At 54.4% G+C, this 17,415-nt stretch overlaps 1 protein-coding gene across 1 annotated transcript in view; it reads left to right on the plus strand.

The window, feature by feature from the left end:
• Positions 1 to 549: 549 nt before the first annotated feature.
• Positions 550 to 17,415, plus strand: part of DNAAF5 (dynein axonemal assembly factor 5) — a 49,299-nt gene continuing 32,433 nt past the window's right edge. Inside the window, exons 1-4 of the mRNA XM_032394176.1 lie at positions 550 to 1,241; positions 3,322 to 3,506; positions 12,238 to 12,362; positions 12,746 to 12,864. Of these exons, the coding sequence (XP_032250067.1) occupies positions 614 to 1,241; positions 3,322 to 3,506; positions 12,238 to 12,362; positions 12,746 to 12,864 (1,057 nt within the window). The 5' untranslated portion in view covers positions 550 to 613. The remainder of the gene's footprint in view (positions 1,242 to 3,321; positions 3,507 to 12,237; positions 12,363 to 12,745; positions 12,865 to 17,415) is intronic.

Genomic DNA, 17,415 nt, shown 5'->3' on the forward strand with positions numbered 1-17,415 from the left:
GCAGGCCGACATCCGCGTTCACGGCGTCTCCCTGTGTACTGCGCGCCCCTCCAAAGCCCCCCCTTTAGAAGGGCACCGTCACAGTGGACTAGGGCCCCCCAATGACCTATTTCTAACTCGATGAGCCCTGTAAGGGCCCTATCTCCAAATAAGGTCACATTCTGAAGCCCTGGGGATTGGGATTCCGATATAGGAACTTTGGGGGACACAATTCAATGCCGCTCCCCCACCCCAGGGCCTTCGCCCCCGCAGCCATCCCCCTACACCTCTCCCCGCACCGCCTTCGCGGAGTCAACTGTCACCAACCCTCTCAGTCGCCTGTGTTGGCATTTCACGGGCAAGCCTTACCTGTCTACACCAAATTCCTCCGCCATTCACGCCCTAAGGACCGTGCACTTCAGAGTTGTACCTCCCGTCGCTAGACTGAGCCCTCCGCCCGTACGGACCCCGGCGGTTCCGGCTCCCCGCCCCCAACCCGCCCCGGAAGTGTCCTGTCCGCGCCCGGAGCTGCCAATAAAGTTGTGTTCGGAGCCAACCGGAAGACGAGCCGCAATCCGCACCGCGGCCGTCGTGAAAGCGCCGGTCTCCCCGGGCGACGGGCAACGCGCGGAAGATGGCGGCGCTGGTGGCGGCGGAGGCAGCGGCGCCCCGGGGCCCGACCGAGGCGGCCGAGACGTCTGAGACGGCCGAGGCAGCGGAGCTGAGCCGCGCCCTGAGCCGCCTGCTGCCCGGGCTGGAGGCCGACAGCAAGGTGGGCCGGCGGCGCGCGCTCGAGGCGCTGCAGCGCGCGCTCGAGACAGCGTGGCCCGAGGCGCCCGACGCCGACCCCGCCGCCGCGGCCGCCGCCTTCCAGGGCCCGTGGGCGCGCCTGCTGCTGCCGCGCCTACTGCGCTGCCTGGCTGACCCGGCTGAAGGCTGCCGCGCGCTGGCCGCACACCTGCTGGACCTGGGCCTGCGGCGCGCCGCGCGGCCCCGCGACGCCCTGCCGCGCCTGCTGCCCGCGCTCGCCGCGCGCCTGGCGGGCCCCGAGTCCGCGCGCGGCCGGCCGCCGGAGGCCTGCGAGGAGCTGCGCCTGGCGCTCGTGCAGCTGCTCAGCCTGGCCGTGCGCCTGGGCGGCCCCGCGCTCGCGCCCCACCTGGACGACGCGGTGCGCGTGCTGCGCTGCACACTGCTCGACCCCTTCGCCGCCGTGCGCCGCGAGAGCTGCGAGTGCGCCGCGGGCCTGGCGCGCGCTACGCCAGGTGCTCGCCTCTCGCCGGGGTCGGGAACGGGGGCGCGGGGAGGTAGAGGCGCGGCCGCCAGCGGTGGGCCCCTCCTGGACCCCGGAAGCAGCCGCCGCTCTCTGAGATCCGGTGGTTCTCAAAATGCAGATTCGTGGAAACCACCGCTGAAATTGCTAAAAGGGTCTGGGATGCGGTGCGTTTCGATAACTGCCCCTCGCCGGGGTGACTAATCCAGGCGGTTGTGGTTGCAGGCTTTCAGAAACACCGCTGCAGTATTTAACTTCTCATCCCCCTTTCTCGACAGAGTCTACCTGTCTTCCCTCTTTGGGTTGGACGGCTGTCTTAAATGGAGAGAGGCCGCTTCTCTCCTGTTTTCCTTTAATCCATTTCCATTATTTAAAAAACTCTAATCTGATCAGGACAGTCCCTTTTTCTAAGTAGCCATTTCTGCAGGATCTTGCCGCGCTTACCTCTCCTTGCTGCCTCAGTCTGGGATTTGCAATGGTAGGAGTCCTATCCTTAGTCCCGTTGGGAAGGCTTCCTGTAGGACAGAACATTTAAGTTGAAGATCAGTGATCGGTTGTCAGGAGGAAACTACTTTTGAGAAATAAGCTTGGCAGATCTGAGGAGCAAAAAGGAGGTCAAGGTGGCTGGAGGGAAGGAGGGCGGGCAGTGGGGAGCTGCTGGGGGTTTGAAATTATTAAATCCAGGGGAGAGCCAGTGGAGGGTGTGGAGAAGGGGCTCAAGAGGCGTAGATTCAGATTTTTAAAAGATCACTCTGGTGCTCATGGAGAATTGATTACCAAGATGGCAAGAAGAAATGAGGTCAGTTGGGGTCATAATTAATCCATATTTAGATGGTGGTTAGCTTGGACTTGAGTAGGGGTGAACAGTCTGCTAATAGAGATGGAGAAAAATGGATTCATGTTGAACATGGAGCTGGCAGGATTTCCTGTTGAATTGGGTGAGGGATGAGGGAGAAGGAGGTGTTGGTGGACAGGAGACAAAGGAACGGGGCTTCCTTTTAGCCCTTCCCATTAGGGACTGTCGAGATTTCCATTGTGAGTCATAAGTTTGGGTTCAAATACTGTAGAATTCTAGTAGAACTGGGGGTGAGGCTTGGGCTGGACACAGCCATTGGGAATTACAAGCTTTTAACACATTTCTCATTGACCCTCCCCCCAGCCACTTCACTCCTGGCCTGTGCATCAGCCAGATTGACTGCTTCTCATGCCTTCCAGCCTTTGCATGTTCCCTCACTAGATTATAAGTTTGGGAAGTGTAGGACAGTGTGCCTTGCACATAGCAAGGTACCTGCCCACAGCCCACGTGCCCGCCGATTGTTGAGTGAAGGACTGTTGCCTCTGCTTGAAGTATCTCCCTTCTCAAAATCATCTCCCTGCTCTGCCCTCTCTTGGTGAGGGGCCTCTCTTGGATCCCCATCACACTGGGAAGAGGTAGATTAATATCCTGCCTTGATCTGAGGACCTCAGGGTTAAAGAAGTCAACCAAAGCATCTCTGAAATAGCCATCTTTTGGATGGGTCTCAAGCAGCGGCAGAACTGAAGTTAGAACTCCAAGACCAGGACTATCAGAGACATTCTGGTTCCGACTTTCTGGGAGGCCCTTACAAATAGGAAGTGGAATGGCTTTGCCCAAAGCAATGTTGGCCCTGCTGTCTATGGTAGCGCCAGGTGTCTGGCTTCAGGCACACCCGATGTGGGGACTTTCACAGTGTCCTCTAGACTTGATTTCTCTGCTTTGGTCAGCATCCCTCTCAGGCACCCAGTGCCACTGTCATCAGCTTCAGACTCTCCCTCACAGCTTCTGCCTCCAGCTGAGATGGGGTCAAGCCCCCAGCCTTTTCCCTTTGGTGCTGTTTGGGTCCCCTGCCTGTCCTGTGCCTCTCCCAGAGCCAGGGGTACAAACCTGTGCTAGGCAGGCCTGAGCCGAGTGCCGTGCCTGCAGCAGGGACCTGGGTGCGGAGAGGAAGTTCCAAGGCACAAGTGGCCTGTCCTCTTGGGAGTCCACGGTGCTGGGCCGGGCCAAGGCCCTCGGGGAGCAGGCCTGGTAACTGGTGCCCTCCTCTGTCTCACAGACCACTTCCACATGCAGTCGGAGTCCTTGATCGGCCCCCTGATGCAGAGCATCTCCCACCAGCACTGGAAGGTGCGGGTGGCTGTCATTGAGGCCACGGGCACCGTGATCCAGTTCGGCAGCGGCAAGTCGGTAGACGATGTGCTTCCTCACTTTGCTCAGAGGCTCTTCGATGATGTCCCCCAGGTAACAGGAGTTTCTCCTCTGGGTGGTCCCTCCTCTTCACCAAAAGCATGCTATTTGTAACTCACTCCTTTTTCTTTTTTAAAACTATTAGCCTGTTACACCAAATGTCTTTTGTCGTTTATCTTTATTTTAGTCATAAGGTGTTCTTAGTTCATGTCTCTGAGAAACTGGAGAGAGTTGAATTGTTTTAATATTTTCATTATTCTTAATTGTGAGGAATATGGAAGAGGACTATTTCCTCTTCGGACAACAGTCTAACCATGTATACAGCACAGTTTCAGAGGCGTCTTTAATATGCCGATCCATCAAGGCAGATTTGCCTGACAAGCCACAGTGGTTGGGGTACCCAACCTGGGGGGCAAGGATGGATCAGGGTAATCACTCTGTGGGGCCTTGGGACCCACAGAGAGACAGACAGAGATCAGAATACTGGCTTTTGTGTTGGCAGAAGTCAGCTTAGAGGCTGTGTCATGGATCTGAGGCCACATGTACTCATAGAACTTCACAAACCCCGACAACGAGGAGCAGAGCGAAGGCCCCAGTGGGCAGGCCCCCTCCCCGGGGAGGAGCCAAGTGAAGCGGGAGCGTGTGCTTCTGGCGACATGGGGTGGGAGGAGCAGTGGTAGTCGGCAGAAGTCCTCTGGAGTGCTTATAAAGTGCCCCTGCGTGGGACATGGCCGGCGGGACATGAAGTGTCCTGAGGTGGCCAAGGACTGAAAAGTTGGTGGTGTGGTGGCGTGGCCTCTGCTGTCTTGATGGTAGAAGTGTTGGCTGTGTGCATGAAGCACGTGTGTGCCTGCCCGTCCTGCTGTCCACACACCATCTCATTTCATCCTTCACATCAGCAGCTTGCACGTCCCCTGCAGTTGGGAGGTTATGTTACCTGCTCAAGGTTGCCCAGCTGGAGCTAGCCTCTGGGCCCAGGTCCGGTGACACCAGAGACTGTTGTCTGGCACTATCTGGCCTCCCAACCACAGGCACACTTGAGTTTTCTTCCAAGGTACTTTGGTTTTTTTATTTTATTTTTTTTTTAATTTATTCATGAGAGTCAAAGAGAGAGAGAGAGGCAGAGGCAGAGGGAGAAGCAGGCTCCCCGCCTAGCAGGGAGCCCGATGCGGGACTTGATCCCAGGACCCTGGGATCATGACCTGAGCCGAAGGCAGACGCTTAACCATCTGAGCCACCCAGGCGCTCTGGGTTTTTCGTTTGTTTGTTTGTTTTTTAAAGATTTATTTATTTATTTTAGAGAGCATGAGTGGGAGGGGTGGAGTGGGGGAGAGAATCTTAAGCAGGCTCTGTGCTCTAAGCAGACTCTGCGCTGAGCACAGAGCCTGACACTCTGAGCCGAAACCAAGAGTTGGACACAACTGACCGTGCCACCAGGCGCCCCTTGTTTTATTCTTTTAAATAGCTTTATTGAGCCACAACTCACATACTGTGTAATTCACTCATTTAAGTGTTCAATGTTTTTGATACATTACATTATTTTTTTTTAGAGATTTTATTTATTTGACAGAGAGAGACACAGCGAGAGAGGGAACACAAGCAGGAGGAGTGGGAGAGGGAGAAGCAGGCTTCCTGCGGAGCAGGGAGCCCGATGCGGGGCTCGATCCGAGGACCCTGAGATCATGAGCTGAGCCGAAGGCAGACGCTTAACGACTGAGCCACCCAGGCGCCCCAACATTACATTATTTTCAAAGTATTTGGTAAAAGGTACATAACGTAAAATTTGCCATTTCAACCATTTTTGAGATAGAGTTCAGTGCATTAAGTACATTCACAATGTAATGAGACCATTGCCACCAACCAAAACTTTCTTAGCATCCGAAGCAGAATTGAGCAGTGACTCCCCATTCCTCCCTGCCCCCCACTTCCGATAGCCTCTTTCTGCGTGACTGTGTCTGCTGAGGCTGCTTCACAGAAGCAGAATCCATAAGTGACCATTGTGACAGACCTCCTCCCCTGAGTGCAATGTGCTTGAGGCTCACCCGTGCTGGAGCACGCAGCAGGGCTCCCTTCCTTTCTAAGGCAGAGTGGCACGCATGGTGTGGGTGGGCCGTATTTGGTGCACCCCTTCATCCATGAATGGACACCTGCGTTGTTGCCACCTCTCGGCTGCTGTGAATAGTGCTATTCAAACATGAAGGTGCAAATCTCTGAGGCCAGCGTCCCTTCTTTGGGGTGTGGGGTGTAGACCAAGGAATAGGATTGCTGGGCCCATAGCAGCTCTGCCGTTAGCTTATTGAAGAGCCACCAAACCATTCTCCACAGTGACTGGACCATCTTAAATGCCCAGCAACAATGCATAAGGACTTCAATTCCTCTAGATTCTCCTAACACTTATTTTCTGATTTTTGTTAATTTATAGCCATTCTAATGGGTGTGAAATGGTGTCTCATTGTGGTTTTGACTTCTATTTCTCTCATGATTAGTGATGTTGAGCATATTTTCATGTGCTTATTGCCAGATTGTCTACTTACATGCCATAAGATTCAACTTGTGGGGCTCACGATGCAGTTTTGCCTGCTGGCATGTGTGCACATATGGACTGGAAGGGTTGCGATACCTGTTCATCCACAGAAGGTTTAGAGCCGCTTAGCACCTGCTCTGGGAGTCCTGAAGAGGCAGAGGGGTTAGAGGGAGTGGTCTTGGCTCCTCTTCAGGACTGGGCGTGCCTCTCAGCAAGATGCTGGTACGCCTCGGGGCTTTAGGGGCCGGGACAGAAGGCCCCACTCAGGTGCGTATCTGTGATGTCTTGCACCAGGGTCCAGGTGTGGCGTCCAGGTGACGTCCTAGGATGTCTGCTTCGCCTTGCTTGCCAGGGTTCATCCTCAGCATGTCTCCCTGAGTTGTAACAAGGGTACAGGCAGAGACAAAGGGACCCTCCTCCACCCAAGAACCAGTCTGTCTGTTCATGGCAGGGCCAGCTGGGTGGGTCAGCACGTCGCAGCATGGGAGGTGGGGACCCAGAGCAGAACTGGGCTCTGCCAAGGGAGGAGAAGGCAGAGTGGTAGGTCAGCACTCACAAGAGACCTGGCTGCAGGAAGTGAGGCCCAGAATGGATTCCAGTGAAAAACAACAGCACTGCCCTCACTGGGACAGTGTCTCAGCTTGCTTGAGGTAGAGCAGGGGCAGCGAAGACAGGGGCTTCCTTGTATTGCAGATGAAATGGTTTTCCTCAAAGTAGTGTAGTAACTACGTACTGATAGCTTTCTATAAACAGCATTACTGTGTATCAGTCAGGAGCTCCCTGTAAATAGCTTAGTTATGTCAAAGCTCCCTGTAGACGGCATGACTATGTATCGATGGGTCCCCGTAAACAGCATAACTGTATCGATGGGTCCCTGTAAATAGTATAGTTGTGTATCCATAGATCCCTGTAAATAGTCTAAGTATTGATAGGCACTTGTAAATAGTATAAATTTGTATCAGTAGCTCCCTGTAAACAGCATAACTGTGTATCGATGGGTCTCTGTAAATAGTGTAAGTATCGATAGCTCCCCGTAAATAGCATAACTGTGTATCGATAGGTCCCCGTAAATAGCATAACTGTGTATTGATGGGTCCCTGTAAACAGCATAACTGTGTATCGATAGCTCCCTGTAAATAGCATAACTGTGTATTGATGGGTCCCTGTAAATAGTGTAACTGTGTATCCATAGGTCCCTGTAAATAGTACAACTTTGTATCAATAGCTCCCTGTAGACAGCGTAACTGTGTATCGATGGGTCCCTGTAAATAGTGTAAGTATTGATAGGTCCCTATAAATAGTATAACTCCGTATCGATAGCTCCCTTTAAAAGCATAATTGTGTATCACTGAGTCCCTGTAAATAGTATAAATGTGTATCGATAGCTTCCTATAAACAGTATAACTTTGTATCGATAGCTCTCTATAAACAGTGTAACTGTGTATTGACGAGTCCCTGTAAACAGTGTAACTGTGAATCGATGGGTCCCTGTAAACAGTGTAACTGTATTGATAGCTCTCTCTATATAACTAACTGCGCAATAGCTTATATCTGTTGAGCTTAAAACATGAGTGTTTGGTGCCCTGACCCTAGGTGGTAAGAGTTTGCATTTCCACAGAAGACGGAGGAAGTCTTCAGCTGATTGCTTTCTCTTTGGTGCCACCAAAGACAACAGTATGTTTCTTTGGTGACAGGCTTTCCCAAAATTTGGGGCTGCAACTATTTCTTGTTACTTGATTTTCCAAAACAAGTGCACTCCATTGTTAAAACTATTTTTGTTTCCATTTCTTCCCAGTGGTACTTGGTTTGCCCTGTACAATTTCCAGGGCTGATTGAGGTAGGGTTTCAAATCCAGTCTGGCTGCCACCTACCACCTTTCACGCTGATGCTGGGTGACCACAAAGTTCCTTACCGTAAGCGGGCAGGGAAGTCATGCGCCACCTTCCTGCGTCTGCATCAGCTCTCGGGCCCTCGTGGTCCTGGGCTCTGTGGATGTTTGCTGGGACTTCAGGGGCTGGGCCACTTGCAGCCCAGGGCTGTGTCAGGATCCCACCACGCTCTGTGCAGAAGGTGAGGTCCTCACTGCTTTGCAACTTGTAGAAACATCCAGCAACTCCTGTGCCTACTCAGTGCCAGGTCCCTGAGCTACATGGTGAGTGGCCACCTGGAAGTAACTTCCTCTAAGTGCTTTGCCTGAATTGACCCATTTGGTCTGTGTGGTCCTTCCATGCAGAGGAGACTGTGATGACCTCCATCTCACAGATGGGGAAGCAGGGCAGGAGAGACACAGAGCTCACCTAGGGGACATGGGGGCGCAGAACATGGGTGGTGTAGCTCCTGGAATTCTCCCTCTGGAGCTCTGTCACCTCGGGTCTCCAGGACATGTCTGAGGACATGGAAAGGGGGTGTCCCAGTGTGGCGGGCTAAGGTAGCTTCCCCAGAAAGGCCCACCCCATCCTCCTGTGTGCACCATTGGAGTGGAAGAGTACCAGCTAGGGTTATGTCATGATCCATTGTCATATGTGTCCATGACAGCCCTCGGTTGCCCCAGGGTCACCCTTACCTTCAGGAACCCCTCTGCATTATTGCAGGTGATAATGTTTCAGTTAGAAGCTGGAATTGTGTGTGCTCTTTGTAGTTTGGATAAAACACTTTGGCCTATTGCTAAAGCACCTAGGATGTGTGACCTGCCTGGGTGTCTGCGTGGGAGCCTGCCTGGGAAAGCCAGGCTCAGCAAGCTGGAGCTCGGCCGGCCCCACCTGCCCTGCTGCTGGTGGCCCAGCGGGTGTCCAGGCCAGGTCTCAGGCATTTCTGAGCACCTGCCCTCTGCCAGCATCCTAGTGATGCATAAAAATGAGCAGGTCCTGCCCTAGCCCTCACAGGGGACTGAGCCTCATGAGCTCCAAGGACTTCACTGGTGCTGAGGAATGATGGGTGTAGGGACAGAGGGGTGCATGCCAGGAGGAGAGTGTGCCCTCATCAGTTCTAGTGACTTTTTAGAGTCTGTGGGATTGGATGTTATAAACTCCAGACCCTGCGGGGTGGAGTCCTGCCTGAGTGAACTTGAGCAGGTATCAGAATCCTTGGGTCTAGTCAGAACATCTTAAAAATGGAAGCCTGTTGCTCTATCAGAGAAGGGCTACACTCTGTGGCTATTTTTGTTAGAGCAGGTATGAGATTTCTACCACATCGGTAAAAAACAATCCGTATGTGGGTGCAGGGGAAATGAGGTGCGGGGTGCACTTTGCTGGTTGTGGTGACCCTCCTCCCTCCCCCTTCCCACTTCCCACCTTTAGCCCCCTGATGTCAGACTGAAGGAAAAAAGTAGCAACAAAAATACAGCGGCTTTCCCATCCGCTGCACACTTAGTAAATATTATGGTGAATCTTTTCAGTTTGAAAAATAAAAATGTTACAGATTCAGTTGAAGCCCCTTTTGCTAATTTTTTAACAGAATTTGAATACTATATATTTGAAAAAAATTGGCTTGTTAATAAAATATTGTGTTGATACTATTAAAACTTTTTTTATTTTAAAAATGGGGCTTACTTAAAATGATGGAAGATGCTTAAAATCCAAGGCCTCTGGTCAGCATGGGACAAGAGTGGTGTCTGCAGAGCAACTTCGCATGAGACAGTTATTTACACTCAGGTGCTGGGCAGAAAGTTCCCCCTGCCTCCCCCAGCCCTCAAACGCTAAAGTCTGAAATGCTCAAGCTCAAGGGAGTGAATTTCAAAAAGGTGATTTCTTCCATCGGGCTGTGCCCAGAGCTGCTGTCGAGTCTTGGTGGATGGAATGAAGAGTCGGCTGAGGGGTGCATCATTAGCATCTGCTGAGGGCAGGGTGCCGAAATAGATGGCCTCCTGATGAGAACTGGACATTTCTTTCATCCTTGACTGAACAAACTGAGGTGAGACGTTCCAAGTTAAAGGAGAATGGAAAATTATCTTTCGTGTTCGTGTGTTTCCCCCTGGCTTTGTGTGCTGATCTAACAGATCGTATGTGTACGGGTTCTCCAGCCCAACACCCCCGGATCAGTAAACCTGACTCAAGAAAGTAAGAGTGCATTTCGCTTTTTTTTTTTTTCCTTAATTGATGGATTTCCTGCTTTGTCAAACTGTTACTTGGCAACTCTGTTCAGTGCTGTTTTCCTGAGCTGAGAGAAAAGGGTAGTTTGTCTCGTGATAATGGGGATCGGCAGGTTTCTTGAGGCTGGTGGAGGCCCGTCTGTGTCGCTCAGGAGCCGCTTGGAGGCCAGCCCTCAGGCTCTCCCAGCTCAGAAGGGGAGACGCAAGAAGTCTCCAATCTGCAAAAGAGCCTGGATCTTGGGGGATGTCAGAGTGACTGTCCTGGTGTGGGGCCCTCCTGTTGCCCCGACACGTGGGTAGGGTGTCGGGTGAGCGTAGTCGGACGGGTTCCTGTGGGTCCCCACAGGTCCCTGACCCCCCAGCTGCTGGGATCACCTTCGTTAGGAGTCCTCCTGAGTGCCTGGTGGCAGGCTGGGTTGCAGTTGGATTGTGTCCATCGGGCTCCCGAGTGCCACCAGCATGTGGTGTTGGCTGAGCTTCAAGTGTGGTGCTGCTTAGTACAGCTACTTTTTCAGTAAGAATGACCCTCGGGGGGCGCCTGGGTGGCTCAGTCGTTAAGCGTCTGCCTTCGGCTCAGGTCATGGTCCCAGGGTCGTGGGATCGAGCCCCGCATCGGGCTCCCTGCTCCGCGGGAAGCCTGCTTCTCCCTCTCCCACTCCCCTGTTGTGTTTTCTCTCTCTCGCTGTGTCTCTCTCTGTCAAATAAATAAATAAAATCCTTAAAAAAAAAATAATGACCCTTGGGCCTCTCACGACATTAGCTTTGAGGCACCTTGATTCCTCAGCAACTCCTCAAGGTCCCTAGGATCATGCACGAGGACAACATGGAAAGATGATTCTGTGCTAAGTCAGTCCTCGCTGTTGCAGGTGTCCGGTTGCTTCTAGGTACTTGGACCTCTCTAACCGTGCATGTTTTTGTTGAAAGAATAGCTGAGATTCTCTGGGATCTTTAGTTGTGGTTTTGGTTGTTAATGACGTGCTTATGTCATTAATAATAACCACCCTTTTATTTCATATTGTAACTTTTTATTTTAAAATAGTTTAATACAAGAAGTTGCAACAGTAGCAGGAGCCCGAGGGCCCTGCTCCCAGGCTTGTTTGCCTCCCACGGTCTGTGTTGTTTACACTGGCGGGCAGGTGAGTGAGCCAGGTGCCTGGGGCCTCCTGCGTGCAAGCACTGTGCCAGGTGCTTTCCCTGCTCGCCAGAAGCCCGTGGCACGTGTCCTGTTATTCTCTCTTTCCAGGAGGGAGAATAAGCTTTGGAGAAGGCAGCAGGGCCAGGGTGCACTCTGCTTATCTAGCTGCCTTGCTGGAGCCAGGGCTGAGCAGCCCACCCCAAGTCCAAGTGCCTAAACATGCACCCTGACCTGGGTGCCGCCTGGGGCACACTTCACCTGAAGTCCCTGCGAGTGCTTTCTCTCCCATTGGCAGCCCCAGCCAACAACAGACACACACCACCAGCGGTCGGCCCCCTTGCCCCCAGTGGGACAACCTCGGTGTGGTGCCATTGTGTTCCCGAGCCCCCCAGGATTCAGCCGAGCCACATCTCTGCTTGGCCTCTGCCCCATCCTGCTTCCCTCCCATGATGATTTAGGGTGTCTGGATTCCCACCTCAGGCTCTGCTCTCAGGGAGCTAGACCTTGAGCACCTCGTGTGTTTCTAAGCTCGTTTCTTCCCTGTGGTGGACAAAGTGGGCAGAGGCATGCACGTCACTTTCTCAGGTCACCAGCAGCAGAGCTGAGGGTGCCCTGCTGGCTTCGCGGGGAGGCCCTGGAGCTCCAGGACCGGAGGCCTTGGCGGTGTGGCCTCTGCAGGCTCACTTTTCCTGGTGGCTTGCCGTCAGCCGTTTAAACACCCACGGCGAGAGCGCCCAGCCTGGCCGGGAGGGTCCCACACAGAAGACTTCACAGGCGCCCCACGTTGCCTAGGGCAGCAGTGAGGTCCTGCGCTAGCCAGCAGAGGGTCAGGCCGCAGCCCAGGGATGTGAGCTCGCTCCAGCAAGACGAGGTGGCCCTGACGTTTTCTCCAAGCCCGAGTGTGGACAGCGGATCTGCTCTGGGACCTCAGGCCGGCATCTGGCCCCCACGGGTGTGCACGGCAGGCCCAGCGCCACCCCGCGGTTCGCCTCTGCGTTCTCGGTGCCCGGCTGAAGCCTCCCCTTGCCTTTGCGTGTAGGTGCGGCAGGCGGTGGCTTGCGTGGTGGGGGGCTGGCTGCTGGCCCTGCGGGACCGCTACTCCTTCTTTCACAAGCTCATCCCACTGTTGCTGAGCAGCCTCGAGGACGACATACCTGAAATTGCGTAAGTGCCGAAATCACGCTGGTGGCGGCGGTGCTGGGGGGACTGTCGGGCCTTCGGTTTTATGGGGCTCAGAAGCCTTAGCTGTCACAGATGTGGGTCCCTTTGTTTCTGGATTGTGTGTCGCTGAGAGCCGTGGTGGTTGCTCTGCTCCCGCAGGGTCTCTCCCAGAAGCCCACCTTGTCCCCTTGTTCACAAAGAAGGCTCCCTTGGTTTTTAAATAGCCTTGTGTTTGTAGTGCTCGGGGCACACATGTAGAAATCGGTCATGGTCTCGTGCCGTCAGCAAAGGGCTCAGAAGCCCGACGGAATTCCCGGCCCCCCGGGGAGAGACCCGGCGCCACGTGCGCAGGCCCCGCCTGCCCTGACGCGTGTGTTGTGCCGCAGGCTCACGGCCGCCGGCCTCTGGGAGAAGGCCGGCCTGCAGTGGCAGAGGGAGAACGAGGACGACCTCAAGGACAAGCTCGACTTCTCCACTCCCCCTCCAGCCCATCACCCCTCACCAGGTGAGTGCAGCCTTCCCCAGGTCTGCGACGGGAGGCGCTCTGCCCGAGGAGGAAGGCGGTCCCGAGCCGCAGCGCGGAGCCGCGTGGAGACCGGGCCCAGGCGGGACGCCAGCAGAGAGGCGCTGCGGGCGGGATGCGTGTCCCCGGCCTCAGGGTCATTCAAGGCCATGAGGACGCCTCCGTGGTGCCCCGTCCTCCAGGCCAGCTTTATTCAAGGGAGCGTGTGGGCCGCCGCGGACGCACTGGGCTGTGTAGCATGGGCGGCTGCCGCCGCCGTAAGGTGCAGCCCCTACAGTTTGGGGCGAGGTGCGCACTGCGAACAGAGGCTCCCCCTCATAACCTTCCATCCTTCCCTCGTGGTGGTTCCCGCCGTGCCTCGAGCACACGCGTGTGGCGTGTGCGTGTGTCTCCTGAGCACCTGAGTCCCATGTGAGCGGTGTTGGCGAGGAGCCCGCGGGACCCTGCCCCTCCTCCCTGCCCTGCGGACCCGCACACCTTTGTTTCTTCTGTTCTGGAAAACGCTTTCTTGTGGAGACGAGGCATCTCCCAGTTGCCATCTATCTGCCGAGTGTCTTCGTAGAATAAAACGCTGATGAGGTACACGCAGGCGGGCCCAGAGCGGCAAAGACGCACCCCGTCAGACCGCGGCTGTGTGAGAGCCCGCGGCCCCGGTGCCCTGGGGGGGGCGCCGCACACCGCAAGGCCAGCGTGGAGACGAGCACTTGTAGGTTGTGTGTGGTGTGATGCTGACTTTGAGGCCAGCAGAGGAGCCCCGCCTCCCTGCTAAGCCCGCGAGTGCAGTGACTGTGATTCTTCCTGCTCAGCGTGTCTTCGCAGGAGGCCTCGCCTCCCGCGCTGCACAGTTGGTCTGAGGGGAGATCACACATACTGTAGTAAAGGGACAAAAATTAGGTGCTAGCAGGGATAGTTCTCATTTAGTAAAGTCTGACAGCATAACGTCTTTTTAGAAACGTAGACCTTAGGGGTGCCTGGGTGGCTCAGTCGTTAAGCGTCTGCCTTCGGCTCAGGTCATGATCCCAGGGTCCTGGGATGGAGTCCCGCATCGGGCTCCCTGCTCAGCGGGAAGCCTGCTTCTCCCTCTCCCACTCCCCCTGCTTGTGTTCCCTCTCTCGCTGTGTCTCTCTCTGTCAAATGAATAAATAAAATCTTTAATAAAAAAAAAAAAGAAACGTAGACCTTAGACATAAAGGTTGCTGTGGTTTTATTTTTATTTTTATTTTTTTTAAAGATTTTATTTATTTGTGAGAGAGAGAATGAGAGACAGAGAGCACGAGAGGGAAGAGGGTCAGAGGGAGAAGCAGACTCCCCGTGGAGCAGGGAGCCCGACGTGGGACTGGATCCTGGGACTCCAGGATCATGACCTGAGCCGAAGGCAGTCGCTTAACCAACTGAGCCACCCAGGCGCCCTAATGTGGTTTTATTTTTAAACATGCCCTCATCACCTGTGAGGGAAGCGCAATTCTGAGGGGGGTTCCTGCCCCGCCCGTGTGTGCCCTCTGCCCAGGGGCAGCGTCTCGCTGGTCGGCCCTGGCGGCAGCCTGTGCACTCTGCTTACTTATGGGCAGGCTCACCAAGGCTGGGATACGGTGACCGTCCTCGGATGTGAGGTCCGGGACGGCTCCCTCCCTGGTCCTGGACAAAACCTGAGGCTCTCTGCTGATAGCACTCCACGAGTCACCGTGGCTCTTTGCCCACACGTGGTCTGCATACACAGGGCTGTCCTCCTGCTGCAGAGACGTTTGTACTGGTGCCGGTGTGGCCTTGGGTCTGCTCTCAGGTCACCCTGCAGAGTGGGGGGCAGGCTGGCAGCGAGGGATGAGCAGGCTCTGAAGGCTTGTTTCAGTCCAAGCAGAATGAATTTAGAATGAATTACAATCAGGTTGGCAGGATTGGGGCGCCTGGGCGGTTCAGTCGGTTGGGCATCCCTCTCTTGGTTTTGGCTCAGGTCGTGATCTCGGTCACGGGGTCAAGACCCATGTTGGGCTCTCTGCTCAGTGGGGAGTCTTCTTGTCCCTCTCCTACCCCTCCCCCCCGCTCATGCTCTCTTTCTCTAAAATAAATAAAACCTTTTTAAAAAAGTTAGGATAAGCACTAGATTTCATTAGATTGTTGACAGTTTTCTCTTAAAATTACTTCTTTAAAATTTGAATTTTAAAATCTAAGTTTTCAGATTCTTTTTACACCATTTCACACGTCACATTTCATCAGCCACTTCCTCAGAACCTTGCCCCTGGCTGCCTGCTTCTGCCCACACACAAGGCCCCCTGCCACCCCCCAGCTCGGCCGCCGGCCCCCCTCGGGTCCTGCGCTGTCCCCCATGCCTCGGCCACGCCACAGCCCCGTGAGATAATCCTGTCAGTACCCTCACCCTTCGAAGGCAGAGTCTGACAAGCGCATCGCTGCCTGACCACCGCTCGGTAGGATCCAGGGCATTCTGTCAGCCCCCGACCGTGCCCGGCCCCTGCCGCCGGCACTCCCTTCCCTCCGTGTGGTTGTCTCTCCCAGGACGTCGTCACCCACACGGTGCAGGCCGCCCGCAGCCTGTCTGACTTCCAGCATTCAGCCCCTGAGGCTCGTCCAGGGGCCTGCCTTCCTGCTGTGGGGAGCATTCCCTTCCATGGATGCACGTGGCTTACCTCGGACGTTTGGGGCATTTCCGGGTTTTGGTGATTTCGAACAAGGGTGATCTAAGCACTTGTGTACGGTCTTTGTGTGAACTCAGTTCACTCTTTGGGTTAAGCCCCGGGGAGTGGGACTGCTGTGAACCGGGAGCTGCCTTTCTCCCGCTCTGTGGCCGGCTGCACGTTTGTGTCCCACCTGCAGGGGGCGGGGTTCCCGTCGGTCCCCGTCCGCACACAGGGTGGCGCTGGGCCTGGTGTGTATGTCATGTGCTCACGTCATGCGCTTGTCCACATCCCCTCCTCCGTCAAGCATCTATTCAGACTTTTGTCCATGTTAAATTGGGCTGTTATCTTATGATGGAGTTTTGAGAATTCTTCATACGTTCTGGGTACGACCCTCTGTCGGATCTGTGTTCTGTGACCCTTCTCTTTGGCTGGGTTCCTTCTGATGTCCCCAGCTTACCGGCAGCCGGTGGCCCTGGCGGGACCTTCCCCCCACCCCCGCTCCCTGTGACTGACGTGGCCGATGACTCTCCTCCTGTTTCACGTGCCTCGCTCCCTGTCCTGATAGCATACTTCTCTGAGTGTGGACGGACAGACTTAATGAGGTGCACAGCTCATTGCTGCGGGGCCCGTGTCCTGTCCAGTCTGGGCTCGGTCCGAACACTGGGCCAGGAGTCTTACAGAGCCCCGTGTCCGCTTTGCTGAGAAAACAAGGTGCACGTAGCATAGACCATCATCTGTCACCACGCTGTTTGCCATTTGACAAACACAAGTTTCCTGTTCCAAAATGGAAATGAAGCTCCACTTTTAAAACCCAGCTATGTGTTGGGAAGATCGGAAGGGCGTCATTTACTGTCCCCGAGTCAGTCACTCCCGAACAAAGTGCCCTTCTCGGGTAGAAGGGCAAGTTCATGCTTGGAGAGGATCTGCGCATCCGTTGCTGCCCGAACTGCCAGCAGCAGGATCAGGTGGTGACAGCGGGTTCCGGAGTCCTTTCTGCTGGAAATTAGCCTCCTGTTTAAAACTGTTTTCCTTGGTGATGCTTGAGTGAACAGGGAAGCACCTCTTCATAATGGTGAATGGCTTGCCAGATCTGATGCAACAGAATAGAGTTGGTTTTTTTTCCCCCCATTTTAGGAATCAGTGGAGTTCCGTTTGAATAACTACCATTGTAACGTAGATCGCTTTCTTATGCCCTTCAGGGTTTTCATGTTCTCTTGAGAGCTCAGACCTGCTCTGCTTGTCTGTTTCATCCAAGTATTTGGAGAGGTGGAAGTTGTCAGAAAAGGTACATTGTGCAGAGGAGAGATGGGGGGGCGGGTTTGCTCTGGGGGGAATCAAGTGAGGGTTTGTGGCATGGAATATTACCCACTTGAGCTAGCCTCGGGTACTAGGGAGCAGGGTAGCTCCCCGTTTGGTGCTGTAGGAGAAGGGTGGGGTCCCAATGCTCAGAGGCTGCAGGCAAGTCTGGTTTTCTCCTTATCAAGCGGTGAGGCGCCCAGGCCCAAAGGGGGCAGCGGCTTGTCAGGACCCGCAGCCAACTGAGCCAGGTTCAGGTTCACACAGGTTCACGCAGCTTCAGGTTCTCCTTGGTGACCCTCCCTTACACCCTTCCCGATGTCCCCTGCCCCCTGCACGGAGGGGTCTCCATTTCTTCAGGGAGGTCAGTCTCTGGTCGTTTCTGAGATGCCTCTGCTTTGCAAACAGCTGGGGCCCTGTGCAGAACACCCAGTGTCATCCTGCCTATTTGTGGTGGTTTATAAATACACAGTACAGGGTAGGCCTGCCATCTGAGTTAGATAAACTTGGTAAAAACAAAACTGATGATCTGTTTTTCTGGTTGCAATTAAATTACACTTTGTCTAACTGTTCAAAAACCAAGCCGATTTAATGTTCCATATGCTTC

The sequence above is a fragment of the Phoca vitulina genome, unplaced genomic scaffold, assembly GCF_004348235.1.
Source record: "Phoca vitulina isolate PV1807 unplaced genomic scaffold, GSC_HSeal_1.0 scaffold79, whole genome shotgun sequence".
Taxonomy (NCBI): domain Eukaryota; kingdom Metazoa; phylum Chordata; class Mammalia; order Carnivora; family Phocidae; genus Phoca; species Phoca vitulina.